This window comes from Phascolarctos cinereus, unplaced genomic scaffold (assembly GCF_003287225.1).
Source record: "Phascolarctos cinereus isolate Bilbo 61053 unplaced genomic scaffold, phaCin_HiC Scaffold_4;HRSCAF=312, whole genome shotgun sequence".
Classification (NCBI taxonomy): domain Eukaryota; kingdom Metazoa; phylum Chordata; class Mammalia; order Diprotodontia; family Phascolarctidae; genus Phascolarctos; species Phascolarctos cinereus.
This window is the reverse complement of record NW_027555847.1, coordinates 457067049-457085429: the sequence shown is the minus strand read 5'-3', so window position 1 is coordinate 457085429 and position 18381 is coordinate 457067049. Positions and strand designations below refer to the sequence as shown.

The window sequence follows — 18381 nt, the reverse complement described above, 5'->3', positions numbered from 1 at the left end:
GACTCTGCTTGGAACTGCTTCTGAGAAAAGGAAGTTACTTATGAGTGCCTTTTCTAAGCTGAAGTTTTCTCTTAATGGTGTTTTTCACTTTAAATTATCCTGTTCGCTTTTGCTGCCTTCTAGAATAATGTGCAGATTCATAAGATGTAAATTTTGCACTGTGTAAATCCCTTACAGAAATTAAATGTGTTCAGTGTTTTTTTTTTTATTTCTTTGCTTAGTCAAAGCTACTGGACCATGACAATGTAAAATATTTGAAGAAAATACTTGATGAGCTTGAGAAAGTTTTGGATCAAGTTGAAACTGAATTGCAAAGGAGAAATGAAGAAACCCCAGGTAAGTGCTGATTTAGGCTTCTCTCCTGTCGCCTCCTATCATTGCTATCATGCTCACTTGAAAGATTTCATTTCAAACATTTTATCCATGCTTTCTGTTCATATTTTAATTATGATCGAGGTAACTCAAGTGAGCTCAGCAAAATCAGCTGTTTAATGGTCGCTCAGGTGGTATTGGAAAGAATGGAACAGTTTTTTAGTGAAAGTGATGGCAGCTAATAGCTTTCAGATTCCACCGTTCCCTTTCAAATTAGTAACAATGTTTCTTTCATTCCTGGAGATTAATCTGGGTCTTTGCCTAAATGTTGTTTTTCATTTTGCCTGTTCAGGCATGGCTTTTGCCCCAAAAAGTACAGGTAAGAAAACCATATGAATCAGGAAGCATGCATATCTTTTGGGGAACAAAGGAAGGCATCTGGATCTGTGATTTCTTCAATGTGGGGGAATCCCAGTATGGAAATCTCTTCTATCAATGCATATCAGCAACTATTCTGTAATTTTCAATCTTAAAGTAGGACACGCAGCCTGTTTTTGTACGGGTAGAAAGCTAAGAATGGTTTTTAAAATAAATTTCTAAAATAAAGTTTTATTGCATTAAAAATGTAAAAAAAGATCCCATTCTTAGCTTAGGCAGTACAAAAGCAGGGGGTGGGGTGGGCCAGATCTGACCCTCAAGACCTAGTTTGTAGATCCCAGTCTTAGAGTTGACTAGAGCCTGGGCCATGGTCACAAAGCTACTGTGTGTCAGAGGCAATACTTGAATCCAGAGCTTCCTGCTGCTTAGGCTGATCTGTTCTCCACAGCTCCAGCTGTCTCCCAGATGCATAATCTAGATAATATAAAGTTTGGACTAGTTGTGAACATATGTGGGTTGAGCTTTATGAATAAAACAATTCCCATGTGCCCATATATGTTAGTCCCACCTGTGCAGCATGCTGGGGTCTCTAGATGATAGTTCTGTCACCTGAAACTTTCCTTGCACAAGGTGACAGAATGTCCCCACTTTGAAAAAAAAAATTGATGGCAATGCCATTGACAGTTGCAGACCGAACTTGATCTTGTTACCTCAAGCACACCTGTTGCTTGCTGAAATGAGCAGGGAGTGTCTGGGGATCACACTGCTTCTTGGAGGCCCTAAGCCACTTGGGGTCGCTTATGAAGCATCAGGCAGGTATTAAGTACCAGGGGGCTTCAGCTTTCACCCAGAGACCTGGGCAGCTAACAGCTGTTCCACAAAAATCCCTTAAGCTTAGAATAAATTAGCTTTTGCTTTCATTTTTTTTTTTAAGCATCAAATAACTTGGCCATGAATGTTTCATTAGGAGTAATACAGCACTTTTAAATGTTGATAACTTTGCAGTCACTCTTAAAGATGAGGGAATAATGTAGTCAGGCAGCATATCTCCTCTGGGTTCCCCCTGTATAGTATTTGCACCTAATTCTCCGTGTCTTTTTCTCTGATTAGAGGAGGGCTGCCAGCCTTGGCTCTGTGGTGAATCTTTCACATTGGCAGATGTATCGCTTGCTGTCACATTGCATCGACTGAAGTTCCTGGGGTTTGCAAGGAGAAACTGGGGAAATGGAAAGCGACCAAACTTGGAAACCTATTACGAGCGTGTCTTGAAGAGAAAAACATTTAACAAGGTTTTAGGACATGTCAACAATATATTAATCTCGGCAGTGCTGCCAACAGCATTCCGGGTGGCCAAGAAAAGGGCCCCAAAAGTTCTTGGCACCACCTTTGTGGTTGGTCTGCTTGCAGGAATGGGATATTTTGCTTTTGTGCTTTTCAGAAAAAGATTTGGCAATGTGTTTTTAGCACTGAGAGCAAGACAAAATTATTTCTAGGCTTGTGCTGTGTTGGCTATGGCAAACGATGTGGCCTTTCCAATTGACACTTGCCTCTCTCCTAGGGCTGGTAAAGAATTATCCCAAATAAGCAGGAAAATGTGCTGATTTAATTTCCTTTACTCTCTGGCTAGCTCATAAGTTGAGGTCAAGCTATAGAATTTTTTTTTTTTTGGTAAATTTTGAGTACTTGTTTGAATTAAAACATCTTTAAAAAGATGGGCAAGGTGAATTTATATAAAAGATATCTTATACAGCTAGACCATTGTTTCAAGATTGCAATTTCCCCTTGCTACATAAATAAAAAGATGTGCTGCTGAATTATTTATGGTGTTAATTATTGTAAGCAGCCAATAGTAGCAATCTGTGCTTGCATGCATTTCTTTATCTAAGCATTGCAAAGTGCTTTCTGAACCTGATCTCATTGGTTCTTGCAATATCACATGACGTCAGTGAACATTATCCATACAAACTAGAAATTCACTCCAGTGCTCTAGGCCAGTGGGCATCCATCTCCTTAGCTTGGAAGGTCATCAGGCATGCTAATGAACACTCATTTGTACCTTTTTTGTCACTGGCAGCCTTAAGGAAGAAATAGGACAAGAGGGAAAAAAGAAGAGGAAATAAGAGGAAAAGAGAAGAAAAGATACAAATGCCACCATGTGGAATGTTGGGACAAGCAACTTATTCTCATATTAGTCCATTGGGGCCATAAGTTGCTTGTTTCCTTGCTAAATAATACGTTTACTGAGATGTCTCACTGGAGCTCTTGGGCCTCTGATAGGAAGCATGAAAGTATTTCTTGAAGGTAGTGGTTTGGAGAAAAGCCTGAAATTTACCTCTACACCATTACATTTAAATCTGGTTGGTTTTTTTAAAAAATACATTTGAATCTTTATAATGTCAATTGCTTTTCCAGTTGGAAATTTGGCTAAGATTACCAAACAGAATATATTCTTCTTGCCTAGAAAAACAGTGGAACATGTCTGTTTAAGGTTTATATTGCCATTAGTGATGAAGCAAAGTATTCTTATTTTCCAAACTTGAACGTAAGAGAGGCTTAGGGAAGTTTCTTGGTTTTTCTTGTGTTGGGTACCATGAATGAATGAATACAAGAAACCTGAACTGCAGTAAGCTTCAATATTCAGAAAGGGGCAGCTTGGTGTAATGGAATGAGTTGTGGGCCTGGACTTAAAAGACTTCGGGTTTTGTCTTTGCTTTGCCATTAACTTAGGAAAATCTTTTAACCTCTCTGAGCCCCAATTATCTCATCTTTAAAAAGAAGGGATAAGACTAGATGATCTTTATGGTCCTTTCTGGCTCCAAAGTTTCTGTGAAAAACTTGTCCCATGTCAGCCTCAGGCTGGCTGTGTAGATAGAAACGGCCAAAGAAAATGCCCTCATTCCTCTCTCTTCCTTTTCTTTAATAGGAAACAGTCATACCTAGAAAACAATAACTTGTTGTCAATGGTAAAAAACCAACACATTTCTGTAATTCCATGGCATGATCCAACAGTTGTGGAGATCTTGATGAACTGGATGCGCTCCGTTTAGAAAAACTGAATGATGTCTGCCGAGTAAACTTAATCCAACAATATTAACATGCTGGCAGCTTTGATTATGTTTGTGCTTTGTATCGAAATGTACTATGCTGTGGTGTATCTGCACTGATTCGCCTCTGGAAAATCTCACTGCATGTATTTAAAACCCATCATTGTAGGCATTAGTAAGTTGTTTATGGTATTTCCTGGCTACTCAGGTCACTGTTATGTTAAAAGGGGGAACTTCAGAATGGCAAAACAAAATTAAAGACAGGAGGAAACTTTCACTGAAAAAAATTTCTTGGCTAGGGCACAGAGTAGTAGTTTGGTACAGGGTAGTCTTCCAGTTTTTATTATTAGTACAGCAAAGACAAGACCAATAAAGTTTTATGAAAAACTTTTAGTCCTTCACGTGCAAAGGTAATGCCATGGGCCCCCCTATCTGGGATGTCACTTGATATAAGTTGTAAAGTAACTTTTTCACTGATTAAAATAACCACAAGATGTCGCTCTTTATCTAGGACTACTCAACTATTATGGGTTCAGGATAGATAAAAGAGAAGCACTGGTTTCCCTCGTACCCACCTGGTGGACATTTCCATGAGGTCAGTCTACTAGGTGACCGCAAGTGCTATTCATTTCTTATTGCTATAGAAAGGCACTTCCACACTGGAAAGTCCAGAGTTGTACTGCACAGCTGCTGTACCCAACACCTGCTATCTATATGAATTGTTATTAGAATACCCTTGGTTGCCAGATATTCTCTTTACATGTTCCTGTTCGTGATCATGAGCCTGGCTTAATTGGTTCACAATACACATTGCTGAGTCACCAATTTTTTTTTTCAATTTCAAAAAAGTCCTGTAAAGCTTAAAAGTTGAAAAATATTGAAAACACTAAGAAGGAACTTCATCTTAGGTTGGTTGCTGAAATCTTATGACTATAATCTCGTTTTCTTACTTTTGCAGTTCCACATGGTTTGGTTCTGTTTTTTAAGTTCTTGTGCAACTTTTGGTGATTCTGAGTGCTGATGATAACTTGTGGATTAGATACAATCCTCAGTCACTTTTATTTCTGTTACCACCTTGATTGAACGCAACATATAAACAGAAATATAGATTCAAGATTATATTCTCAATGTAACCCCTCTAAGTGTAATTGGCAAATAAACATGGATTTTAAAGCAAAAATTATTGTAGTAGATTATTTTTCAGATTCATATAGAATGCTTTGTGGTTAGAAACTAGGTGGCACAGTGGATAGACTGCTGGACTTGGAGTCAGGAAAACTTGAGTTCAAATTTGGCCTCAGACACTTACTAGCTGTGTGACCCTGGGTAAGGCACTTAACCTTTCACTGCCTCGATTTCCTTATCTGGAAAATGGGACCAATAATATCACCAACCTCCCAGGGTCGTTGTGAGGATAAAATTAGATAGTATTTAAGTATTTTACAAATCTTAAAGTATTATATGAGTGGCATCATTATTATTAATAGTATATTGATATGAAGTACTTTAGATACTTCATTTCATTTGATAATTATAAGTACTCTTACACCCCTTTAACAGGGAAGCTGAGGCTTAGAGAGATGACTTATCCAAGGTCGCACAATTAATAAACAATAAGGCCAGGACTTTAGGTTTACTGTCTCAAATTCCATTGTTTTTATATTATACCATACCACCTCCATAAAAAAGTATGTTCATTGATTTTTTGTAAATTGAAACATATTGAAATAGAGGAAATAAAGGAATTAAACATTTGATTCAATTAAAACATTTGTTAAATTTCTATGTGAAAGATACTGTGGTGGAATGAGACTGATATTCAGGATTTTGAGTTGTGAGCTATATTTTTTAAAATATAAAATTAAGTGACACAATTTATAAAAGTAATATAGTTTCAGTATAATCATGAATTATAGGCTATTAATGTTCAAATGTTTAAATTAATGTCAAGTAATCAATCAACAAGCATTTTATTAAGCACCTATTACATACTAGGCACTGTATAAAATCTAGGGGACATAAAGACAAATACAAAATAATGTTGCCCTCAAGGAGCTTATATTCTACCAGGGAAGGCATGTACATACGTCAATATAAATGACACAAAGTAGACATGAGATAACTTTGGGAAAGAAGATGCTGGGGACTGAGGAGACCATCTCCTTCAGGAGGCAGAACTTGAGACTTGGAGGAAGCCAAGGACTCTAAAAAGTAGAGATGAGGAAGGAAAGCATTCCGGCATGGAAGCAGTCAGTACAAAGAATGGTGATGGGAGATGGCATGTCACGTAGGAAGAACAACAAGTAGATTATTTTGGCTAGACTGCAGAGTTTGTAGAGAGGAGTAATATTTAAAGATTCTCAAAAGGCAGCATGAATGTCAAATGGAGAATTTTGAATTTTTCTCCTAGAGGCAATAGGGAGCCATGAGAGCTATTCTCAGTCGAGGAGGAGGTGACAGGGTCAGATCTGTGCTTTATAAAAATTACTTTGGTCACTCAGTGGAGGATGGATTAGAGTGTGGAAGAACAAGGCAGGGAAACCAATTAAGAGACTATTGCAAAAGCCCAGGTGAGAGGTGAAGAGATCCTTAACTAGGGTGGTAGTTATGTGAGTCAAGTGAAGTGGATGTATATGAGAGATGTCTGCTTGGGTGATGTGAAATTTGAAGTGCTTATGGGATATTCATTTTGAAATGTCCAATACGTAGCTGGTGATGTTGGTCTGGAGGTCAGGAAAGAAACTACAGATGGATGTCTACATCTACATCTACATCTACATCTACATCTACATCTACATCTACATCTACATCTACATCTACATCTACATCTACATCTACATCTCTATATCTATATCTGTATCTGTATCTGTATCTATATCTATCTATTTATCATCTATCTATCTATCTATCTATCTGTCATTTGTAAAAAGATATAATTGAAGGGACAGCTAGGTGGCACAGTGGATAGAGCTCTGGCCTTGGAGTCAGGAGGACCTGAGCTCAAATCTGTCCATAGACACTTGACACTTACTAGGTGTGTGACCCTGGGCAAGTCACTTAACCCCTATTGCCTCACCAAAAAGCAAAAAAGAAAAAAAAAGAAAAAAAAGATATAATTGAACTGAAGGGAGAGAGTATAGATAGAAAAGAGGAGTGGGACCAAGAAAAATGAGGTCAGTTGAGTAATGAAGTTAGAAGCCAGATCGTAAAATGTTTACGAGAGAATGAGAACCGACAAAGTAGAAATTTTTTGTTTAGTCGTTTCAGTCATGTCTGACTTCGTGATGCTGTTTTGGGCTTTTCTTGGCAAAGATACTGGAGTAGTTTATCATTTCCTTCTTGAGCTTATTTTATAGAGGCAAATGGGGTTAAGTGATTTGCCCAGGGTCACACAGCTATAAGTGTCTGAGGCCAGATTTGAATTCAGAGAGATGAGTCTTCCTGACTCCAGGCCCAGCACTTTATACACCTAGCTGCCCCAAGTAGAAATACCAAGAGCTTTATTAAGGAGTTTGAGAAAGGGAGAGAAAATGTGGAATACAAGCTCATGGGAATATGATATAGTGAAATTTTTTTAAGGATAGTGGATACTTGGGTATGTAGGTAGGAAGTAGAGAGGGAACAAGTAGATGGGGGAGAAATTGAAAATTTGAGAGAGAGGGAGAGGGGAAGAAAGAGGGGAGAGAGGGAGTGGGTATTACATCATGGGTGATCTGCTACAGAAAATGGAAAAAAATGGGATGAAGGGTATGTATAGAATGGTGTGCCTTGGTGAGATGAAGGGCTACCTCCTCATCAGAGACTAAAGGCACTGAGGTCAAAGGGTTGTGAGATCAGGAGGAAGTGAGAAGAGGGAACCTAAAACAAATGACCTTAATTAATGATACTATTCTTTTCCTCAAAATCACAAAGTAGCTTACTATATCAACACATTAATAAGGAAGTGCTTTTATAAAAGTAATTCACATACTTTTATCTCTGGGTAAATGACAGATTTCAAGGTATTTCAAGTCCTATTTTTCCCTATGTTTTTGATCATTCCTTTTTCTCTTCTACTGAATTAAGAATAAAATAATAATGTACAACTCTACATGGAACACCCCATACTGATTCTGGCACAGCCATATCTTCATAAATTTTTTTTTTTAGGCAACTGGGATTAAGTGACTTGCCCAGGGTCACACAACTAGTGTCACATGTTTTGTCTGAGGCTGTATTTGAATTCAGGTCCTCCTGACTTTACAGCCAGTGCTCTATCTACTGCACCACCTAGCCGCCCTTATGAATTGGTTTTTGCCTATGATGTATGATTTGGCTCTAAATGAGCTTTCCTTTTTATATTTATGGGCACTACAGTTGCCTGATCTTTTCTATTTACTGCAACACTTACATACATTTCTAAATCTCCTGTGTTAAACCAGGGAAAGAGGTGCCCCACATTTACTGAGGAAAACTCATACTCACGATCTTCTAAAGTATGAGAAAGCAAGCCTTTGGAGGTAATTGACTGAAAATGAAGAGACGGGAGGAGAGAATAGACCTCAGTAGCCATAGGTTGCTTCAGAAGATGGGCAGTACTCAGGTTCAGAAAAGCATATTGTTTGTACAAGAGCTAAGCCCTAACCTCAGTTTGATCCAGGGACTGACAGATGGAAAGATACTAGAGTACAGAATGTAGGCAAAGGAGCAACCAGGGCCTGAGGTGCAGAGAAAGCCAATCTTCAAATCTGGTGCCAAAACTGTCTCAGTTTCATGCAAGTATGCAATCTGACTTGACACTTTACCTTAAAACCCCCTTCATAAAGTTAAATCAAAGGATGCAACTCTGATACTATTCTTTTGTCTTTATTTTTTTTTGTTACAATATTTATATACTGGCATGCAATCACTAATATAGTTTTCTTCTGCAAAATTCCTCTTAACACAGCAGAAACAAATACTTCAGAAGAGAAGTCGTAATAGTGCCAAAGCCTTCCCCACTGTGTAGCCAGAGATGAGCAGCTTAGACTAAGGGGTAAAGTAACTCTTGCCTGGGGTCAGAAGGACAAAAGTTTTTATAGGAGTTTAGTATTCTGCTTTTTTGAGGATGGGAATGAAGATTTCAGAAATACCAAATCCACAGGAAGAGATAGGCATGGAAACCAAACATGAGCCGGGTTGGACAGATTGAGACAGCAAGAGAAGTAGCCCAAACTGGATGGAACAGGCAATGGGAATATCAGTAAAGGAGAGCAGGGAATTGGGAAAGATGAAGCAGATAGATGTCAATGGTACAATGGTACAAATTAGTTATTTTCTGACTCATTGGTTAAGTGACTTGCCTAAGGTCACATAGGTACTAAGTATTGGAGTTAGGATTTGAGCTTGGGTCCCCTGAATCTGAAGCTAGTGTTTTCCCACCAGGAAGAAAAAGTTGCCATATTCTTTCCAAAACCAAATAAGACATTTTTTGTTCTGTAGGGTAAAGACAGGACAGAAAGACTTCAGATTGATTTAGTTTTTGTTAGTTTCCTAATCACAAAACATTAGAAATTACTCACAAACATAACATAAGGACGATTTTTCTTTAAGGATCTTCAAGTTGATGTCTCCTAGAATGAAGCAATAATATTCCAGATGAGATCCAAATGTTTGTGATCCTAAATAGTTAAGGTAAATTAGATGTATATTTTGCTTTTTTTTTTAAAAAAAAAATTGTCAGCATGGTGATCATATGTTGAATTTGGAAAACTATTTTCTTTCTTTTTGAGTGATATACTTTTGGTAGACTTTATATTAGTTTCACTTGATTTAATCCCTTTAACTATTCACCAAAGTTATAATCCTATTTTCCAATGCTTTTCTCAGCTAATGCATCATAATCCACCCTCAAGTGACATATAGAACATTTCTAGTGATCACTCATTTAAAAATGCTTATTTATCTCAGCCCAACTTTCCTTTATTATAATTCCTTTCTCAGAATTATTATGAATCATTAATGCTTTCAGCCTTCATTCTATATCACACATCTTGACATTTTAGTACTAAATTTGTAGGCTTATATCTTATACAGAGTTCTGCAGTTCAGGATATGGAAGCTTACTTTTGTATATGTATCCCTAGAGGTTAGAATAGTCTCCTACATAGTAAATGATAAATATACATATATATATATATATATATACATATATATGTATATATATATATATATTTACTTCATTCATATAATGCCTATCAAGTTTGCAAATTATAAGGGCTTAAGTCTGGTGCCTGAGGGGAGCCTACAGGTATATATAAATAGATAGATGTTAAATACTTTAAAAGTAAATGAAAGGTAACCTTAGAGAAGAAACCTATAGGAATATAGAGGAAGCATACAGGAAGCAATGGAAAAAAAACCCATTTCTTTGTAAAATAATGACCTTGGACTTCAAGGGCCCCAGCTAGGCACTGGTTCCCTGCTGCCATGGCTGCTGCTTTTGCTGCTGCAGTTGTGGCCGAATGTGGTCACAAGCTTGCAAGATAGTGGCTTGGACTGTGGCAGGTTGCCTGTCTTGCCACAGAACATTTCTGGGACCTGTCCTGGAATTTCCTGAAAGATGCCACTTCACTGGAAAAGAGATGATTCAATAGTATCCCTGCTTGGTTATTGACATATTGATTAACTTCATAGAAAATGAAACTTCAGAAGGAAAATTCATGTGTGTGACTCTGTATGTGTCTCTCTGTTTCAAGTGTGTTTCTTGTAAACAACATATTGTAGGATTCTGTTTTTTTTTTTTGCAGTTTTTTTTCTTTTTAGGCAATTGGGGTTAAGTGACTTGCCCAGGGTCACACAGCTAGTAAGTGTCAAGTGTTTGGTCTGAGGCTGGATTTGAACTCAGGTCCTCTTGACTTCAGGGCCGGTACTCTATCCACTGTGCCACCTAGCTGCCCCAGGATTCTGTTTTTTGATCCACTCTGCTATCCATTTCTGTTTTATGGGAGCATCCATCCCATTCTCATTCACAGTTATGATTACTGTGTATTTCCCTTCATCCTATTTTTCCTTCTGTTTATCCTCTTTCTCCTTTCACCCTTTCCCTTCTCACCTGTGTTTTGCTTCTGTCTACCACCTTCCCTGATCTGTTCTCGCTTCTGTCAGTCTGCTCCTCTTCCTTTACTTAGTCTGCTCCCCTCCTACTTCCTTGTCAGGTAAGATAGATTTCTGTATTCATCTGATTGTGTATATTAGTCTCTCTTTGAGCCAATACTGATGAGAATAAGATTCAAGTGATGCCTATCACCCACTCTCCCATCTTCACCTCTATAGTAATAGGTTTTTCATGCCTTTTCATGTGAAATAATTTAACCCATTTTACCTCTCCCTTCCTTCTACACTCAGTGCATTCCCCTTTCTCATCCCTTAATTATTTTTTTATGTCATTCCTTCAAATTCGTGTTTTACCCATACACTCTATCTATGTGTATACTACCCAGGTCCTCCTTTTGATTATGGCTTTCAGGTAGTCCAATGATTCTGATATTTTTTCTCCTGGATCTAATTTCCAGGTTAGCTGTATTACTCATGAGGTATTTTACATTTTCTTCTATTTTTTTTCATTCTTTTGAATTTGTTTGATTGATTCTCAATGTCTCATAGAGTCATTAGCTTCCACTTGCCCAATTCTAACTTTCAAGTTGTTTTCCTCTATTAGCTTTTATAATTTGTTTTCTATTTGGCCAATTGTACTTTTTAAGGAGTTGTTTTCCTCAGTGGATTTTTGTATCTCCTTTTCCATTTGGCCAATTCTACTTTTTAAGCAGTTCTTTTCTTTTTCCAAGATGTTGACTCTTTTTTTCATAATTCTTTGCATCACTTTCATTTCTTTTCCCAATTTTTTCCCTACCTCTCTCATATGATTTTTAAGCTTCTTTTTGAGCCTTTCCGCAAGTTCTTTTTGGGCTTGAGACCACTTACTGTTTTTCTTTGGGGTTTTGCCCATAGGTATTTTGACACTGTTGTCCTCTTTCGAATTTTTGTCTTGATCTTCCCTCTCATAATAACTTTCTATGTTAAGATTATTTTTTGGTTTGTTTTTCTGGATTTTTTTTGCTCATCTTTTTTGGCCTTTTTCTTTTCTTTTAAATTTGATCTCTGCTTCTGGGATAGAAGGGGCATTGTCTCAGGCTTCTTGTGCCAGGGGCTGTAGGCCCTGGCTATTTACCTGAAGCTGCACTGATTTTGCCCTGGGGCCTATAGGGGACCTTTGTGTTTGGTGCTATACTGTGCTGAGGGGGTATGATGGGGGGTGGTTGGTGCTGCTAGAGGGTATAGGGGCTCTTGCAGCTTACCTGTGCTGAGCTGGTGTCCTAGTGCTGGTGTCTGGGGTATGCTGAGGCTGATGGGGTGTATCTGTGCTTTAGGGGTGGGATATGCTGAAGCACATGGTGGTGGTCTGGCCGCTGGTGGCTGCCTGTTTGCTTAGGCACCCTTAGGTTTGGTGTCTCCCTGTTTGCCTGGGGCTACACTGAAGCACGTGGAGGTCTGGCCACTGGAGGTTGCATGTTTGCCAGGGTATGCTGAAGTACGTGGCAGTTCTCAAAGCTGGAATTTGCATGGTTCTTTGGCTTTGCTGAGGCATGTGAGCAGTCCCGGTATTGGTGTTTGCCTGCTCCACTGCACGAGGACTCAAGATTTACCACTGGTTTGCTGAGGTGAGGCTTCCTGCTGGCTTGCTGGGACACTGCCTGTCCTGGACTGTGCTTCCCTTTTACCTGAATGAGACAGATCTTTCCTGTCAATTTTCCAAGTTTCTTGGGTTCAAAGATTGTTTCATCTTGTATTTTTTCTGGTTCTGCTGTTCTAGGATTTTTGGGGTGCTATTTTATGGTGTTTTGGAGATGAATATGGCAGAGTTACAGTGATTTACTGCTTACTTCACCGTTTTGTCTCCCACAATGTTCTAAATAAAACAAGATACAATTTCAGCACACCATGTTACTAAAAGAATTGGCAGGTGTGATTGTTGAGCCACTTTCAGTAATGTTTTGAAGACTGTGCAGAATGGGAAAGATACTAAGAGGAATAAAAAATACGAATGTCCTGATTTTCAAATATAGGGAAAGAGTTAGGTCAGTAAACTACAGTCCAGGAGCTTTGATTTTGTTTATGGGCAAAAATCTGTTGGACTTATCTGATATTTTCTTCTGAGACTAGTTCCCTTTCCTTAAAGATGTACTTGCTACAGGGATTATGGTCTCATGGTGTCTGACCTCTCCATAAGTAGCCATTTCACTGATGACTCTACAAGACCAGGGGATCCCTGCTACCCCACTTTCCAATGCATTCACCATGCAGGTCCACTGTCAGTTTAGATTGCCTTGGTTGTCAGGCAGCTAACACCTTTTTTGTTTGTTTGTTTTTTGCTAGGCGATGGGGTTAAGTGATTTGCCCAGGGTCACATAGCTAGAAAGTGTCAAATGTCTGAGGCGAAACTTTTTTTTTTCTGGAAGAAAGTCATATGGCATCATAGTATCAGAGCTGGAAGGGAAAATATAGGTCTTTGAGAGCAATACCCTTATTTAACAGTTGAAGATACTGCTGTTTGTCCTTCATTTTCAAAGTGGGCCAATGACATCACAGGGTGATGTTTTCACTTGTGCATAAATTGGATTTAAGTGAGGCAGAGTTGCACAAAGTTGCCAGCCTTACTATCTGTTCCAGCGTCATCAGAGTCCAGTGGCAAGAAGACTGATGATAGCCTGGGATGCAGTGGATGATCTTGGGGTTTCTGATGTCTGACCAAGTTCTAAGCTGTCTTCATGGCTATTGGAACAAATTGTTCTTATCTGCCTATTCTGCCAGGGAAAATGTTCACATAGCTAGGGTAGATATCCCCCTAACGCACACAGACTGTTTTGAGGCTTGTCAGTTACTCTCAACCTAGTTTAGCCTGTCTGCATAGGTGATTTTACCAGCCTGTGGTCTCCTTGCGTGCTACAGCTTCTTGGAGCCGAGGGTGAGAGTTGGGTGACAGATGTGCATCACAGGTGAACAAGCAGCCCTGAAAAGGGCTTGGCAAGCCCTCCTACCAGAGGTGCTAGTCTTCCCTGAACACCCTGTATACCCATGTACATACATATATGCACACATGGGTATATGTATACATATACATGTACATAGATATATTTTTCAAAGTCCTTTTCTCCCGCCAGTGAACTTGTAGGGAGTTTGGAGCTATTTGAGGCAAATAAGAGTGGGTAGTAGTTCTGGTGAGATATGAAAGAAACAGAATTATTATGAAGGAAGTGTTAAATAACTGTTCATTCAACAAATTATTGATAAGATGGGCAATTGGGGGTTGTGTGGGAGTACTAAGATTAAAAGCCAGATTCCTTGACTCCAAACCCAGTGTTTTTTATAACACATCACTATGGCCTTTGAAGTCCTTTCTGACTCAGATTTTGTGATTTAGCTTTTTGGATGATGACTATACCTGTGGTGATATGGTAAGGATGGTATATTGACCTATAACTTGCTTTATGTACATAAGTTTTCTTGAGTTCTCAACATTTCTATGTCATTAATACTTTTATTAAAACTGTTTTCTGATGGTTCTTGCATTGTTTTAAACATGCCTAGTTATTAATAGATGTTAGAATACTACTCTACCTCTTGGTTCATTCTTTTGTTAACTCTTTTTATGACCAGTAGTATAGTAGAAAGGCCCCTGGTGCCAGGCTAAGGGCTTTGGTTCAAGTATCACCTTTGACACTTACTGCCTATTTGACCTTGGCCAAGTCACTGAAGACCTCCCTCCCCCAAATAGGGGTCAAAAGTATCACAATCATTTCTGTTACCAGATCTGCAACTTTGGTATTATCTTCAACTCTTAACTAACATTACCAAATCTGTCTCCACAACATCTCCCACACACAGACACTATCCTAATTCAGGTTCTTATCACCTTTAGAGTGCCTAGAAGGTTGCAAATAGCTTTCTACGCAATTCTCTGCCTCATATATTTCCCTATTCTACTTCATCCTCCACACTACCACAACGGTGATTTTCCTAATGTATAGGTCTGACTGTGTCAGCTTTTTACTCAATAAGCTGCAGTGGTTCAGAATTGCCTTTAGGACCAAATATACATCCCTCTGGAGTTTAAAGCTCTTCACAAGGGAACCACTTCCTACTTATTCAATCTTCTTACACATCATTCTTATGCATCTTACACATCACTCTCTATACACTGTATAGTCTAGCTATTCTGGCCTCTTTGGTGTTCCTTTCACGTGACATTCATCTCCTGTCTCTGTGCTCTTGCATCTCCTCCTGCCACCCCACCCTCCAATAACTGGAATGTACTCCCTTCTCACTTCCATCTCTTGCAATTTCTAATTTCCTTCAACACTCAGATCAAATTCCACCTTTTATTTGAAACCTTTCCTAAGGTCCTCCTGCTATTATTGCCCTTCCTCTGATAACTAACTTCATTTATTTAGACATTTTATCTAAACTTACATGTGTATACATTGTATCCCTCATTAGAATGTAAGCTCCTTGAGAGCAGTGATGGTTTAATTTTTGTTTTTGTAGTCCTAACTCAGCACAGTGTCTGCTAGATGCTTAATAAATGCTTGTTAGTTGATGGATTATCTTCTTTGGGTTTGAGTTTTTATATCTGTAAAAATGAAGAGGTTAGACTAGATGGCATCTGAGTTGTTGTCTAGCTCCAGATCTGTGGGCCTGTGGTCCTAAATGACAATAACAACCTGATTGACTGTCTGCTTTCTGGTGGCCACTTTGTTTCATGTATGTTTAATTCTTCTGGTGAACATATGCGAGAGATCTATGGAGTCATGTCTCTTTTTAGACATTTTTCATTTTATTTTTTTGTTTTTATTTTTTAGGCAATTGGGGTTAAGTGACTTGCCCAGGGTCACACAGCTAGTGTAAAGTGTTTGATCTGAGGCTGGATTTGAACTCAGGTCCTCCTAACTTCAGGGCTGGTGCTCTATCCACTGAGCTACCTAGCTGCCCCTAGACATTTTTTAAAAGAAATAAAGAAGTATTTATCATTTATTAAGCAGCTAACATGGTGGGAGCTCTGGGTCCCAGGCTTTCAAGAAGCTCATGGGATGGATGAAACGAATAAATCAACCTAATAATAAAATGTGTTGATTATTGTATTTTATTTCAGTGTTTATATCTGACTACTAACTTTGCTATCGATGATGGGTGCTCTCATTTGATTTTTGACATCTGCTTTTTGCCCCTGATCACAGTGAGGCAGTGTGCTTAGGACCTATCAGTTAAAAAAAATGAATGAAGATTAAAAAAATAAATAAAATGGGTGTCACAATGCCATCTGGGGAACAATAGCAAATTGTGACATATTTTCATCCTCCAAACTTCTTACACTTTTAAACATACATTATGAATGTGTTGTCAGAAGAATAGGTTGAACCACTTATCCTCCTCCTTTTCCATCATCAACAAATATTTGATGTCTGATTGTAGTTTATTAATTTTCTGTTTTTCCCCCCTGAAGTGACTCACTATTATGGTCAGGGGATCGTAACCTGGCATTTGTGAGTTTGTTTTTTTAAAGAGGATTTTAATACCTGTATTTCTCTCATAATCCTATATATTTTATTTTGTGCATTTAAAACATCATTTTGAGGTGACCAAAAGCCTTTCCAGACTGCAAAAGGGGTCCATGACACAAAAAAGGTTAAGGATCCCTGATCTAGAACTTCCATATGTCAGAAGGGAAATGGCACCAGCACTCGAGGGGAATAGGCTTTATAAATGGCACCAGCACCTGAACGTGTAATTAAAAATTTGGAATTCATGGGTTCCTAATAGGGTCAAAACTTTCAAAACACTCTCAATTTCAATTTCCTTATAAATAAATCCAGCTTCAGAAAGTTAGTAGAACTTGCTGCTTACTTTGTAAACCTAAAATTAGCCTGATTTTCTTCACAATATTGTTTTCAAATTTATTTGAACACTACTATGTGTTATTTTGTTTCCTTGGGAGTTCACAAACTCTTTTTAAACACACTCATTGCAATACCTTAGTAAGTACCTCCTGAATATGGTTTGTCTAAATGCCAGAGATCAATTCCAATAAATACCAACTGCCGAATTTCACCTGTTTGCAGGTTTCTTGTGGTTTTCATCTCAATCTTTAACCCAGTTCAGGTTTATTAAAAAAACAGACTACGTTGGCTTGAGAGCTGACCTGGGCTCTTTCCAAATGCATCCCACTCAAATTGCAATTCAGGTTAGTCCAAAACTTGTCTCTAGAAATCTCATTTTCTCTCTTGGGAGAGAGGAATCTGGCTGTACTTTGAATAGCATTGATTTCAAAAGGCTTTGGTTTAATAAGCTGTTTTTGAGTTTTTACAAATATTTCCACCCTTAATTTTAAAATGTGTTTTATAGAAAAAGTCTTATGTGAACAATGAAGGGAATTATCTCATTTATTCCTAGTCCTAATTCTCTCCCTTGCCCTTGCCCAGATCTAGAACTTAATTCATTTACTACCTCTGGTGACATGTCTATAGATGCCTACTTTCTATATTGTGCCCTGTGATTGGAACAGTTTCTTTTGTTCTTGTCTGCCAGTCCACCAGCTACTACTCTCCTCTTAGAAATCCTTCCTGAAGACTCACTTCTTCCATGAAGTCTTCCAATGACAACCTTCTCAACTCCAAAAGGAAAAATACAAGCTCACAAATAAAAAATGTCAGTTCACTCGAAACTGTTCCATTCCTCCTCCAGGATCTCCAGCTACAAAATTGACCTCTCTGACCACAGCCTCCTATTCTTTCACAACTCCCACACCCTCAGACTCCTACTGAACCTGATCTTTGTCCTCATCATGACCTCTAGTTCTTGGAATCATCTTCTTTTCCCAGCCTATTAGTTCTCTTCTTTCTTTTCTCTTCCCACCTAGCCTAGACCTGGCAATTCAGTCAATTCAATGATACCCTCTATAGCAGCCTATTATGCCCTTCTTGATCATTGGGCATTCCTACCGATACTTAGTCTGGAGTAACCCCACAATTTGTTGTCTTTACTTTGCTTATGCTGTTGAACATTACTGGAGAAATTCATTTCAAGGTGCTGACTGGTTCTGTCTTTAAACAAAATCTTATTTCTATTGATATCTTTTGTTTTGACACCACTTTAATTTCCAAATATATAGATGGTGACCTCTCATTGAATTTCACATAGAAGTTGCTCCAAACCTCTTCCACTTTCAAGCCTTCCAACTCCATTCCTTCCCTACTCACTTTCAGCAGATGATCTTACCTCCTACTAGACTGAAATAACAAAGCTACCTCTCTGAAGGCTTTTCTACTTTTTCTTTTTTGATTCTTTCTTCCTTCATCTCTCAGAGAATTTCTATGTTAAAAACATAGAGATTAATTGTGCCCTGGATCCTATTCTTTTCTAGTTACTCCTGAACTTTGTTTCATAATTATCTTCTCCGGCTCTTTCATCTTTGAATCTGGCTTTGGATTCACCATTATATTGAAGTAACTTTAAAAAAGATTGTCCCCTAATTACCATATCTAATAGACTTCTAGTTGGACATAGTCGTCTGGATGTTCCACTATTGCCTCATTCAACAAACCCCAAATTGAATTTATTATATGCTCCCCCAAAT

General features: G+C 38.4%; 1 protein-coding gene across 1 annotated transcript in view; it reads left to right on the top strand.

Moving 5' to 3' along the window:
• The window catches only part of GDAP1 (ganglioside induced differentiation associated protein 1), a 28823-nt gene extending 23909 nt beyond the window's left edge, over positions 1-4914 (top strand). Inside the window, exons 5-6 of the mRNA XM_020971036.1 lie at positions 222-336; positions 1801-4914. Of these exons, the coding sequence (XP_020826695.1) occupies positions 222-336; positions 1801-2183 (498 nt within the window). The 3' untranslated portion in view covers positions 2184-4914. The remainder of the gene's footprint in view (positions 1-221; positions 337-1800) is intronic.
• The last annotated feature ends 13467 nt before the right edge of the window (positions 4915-18381 follow it).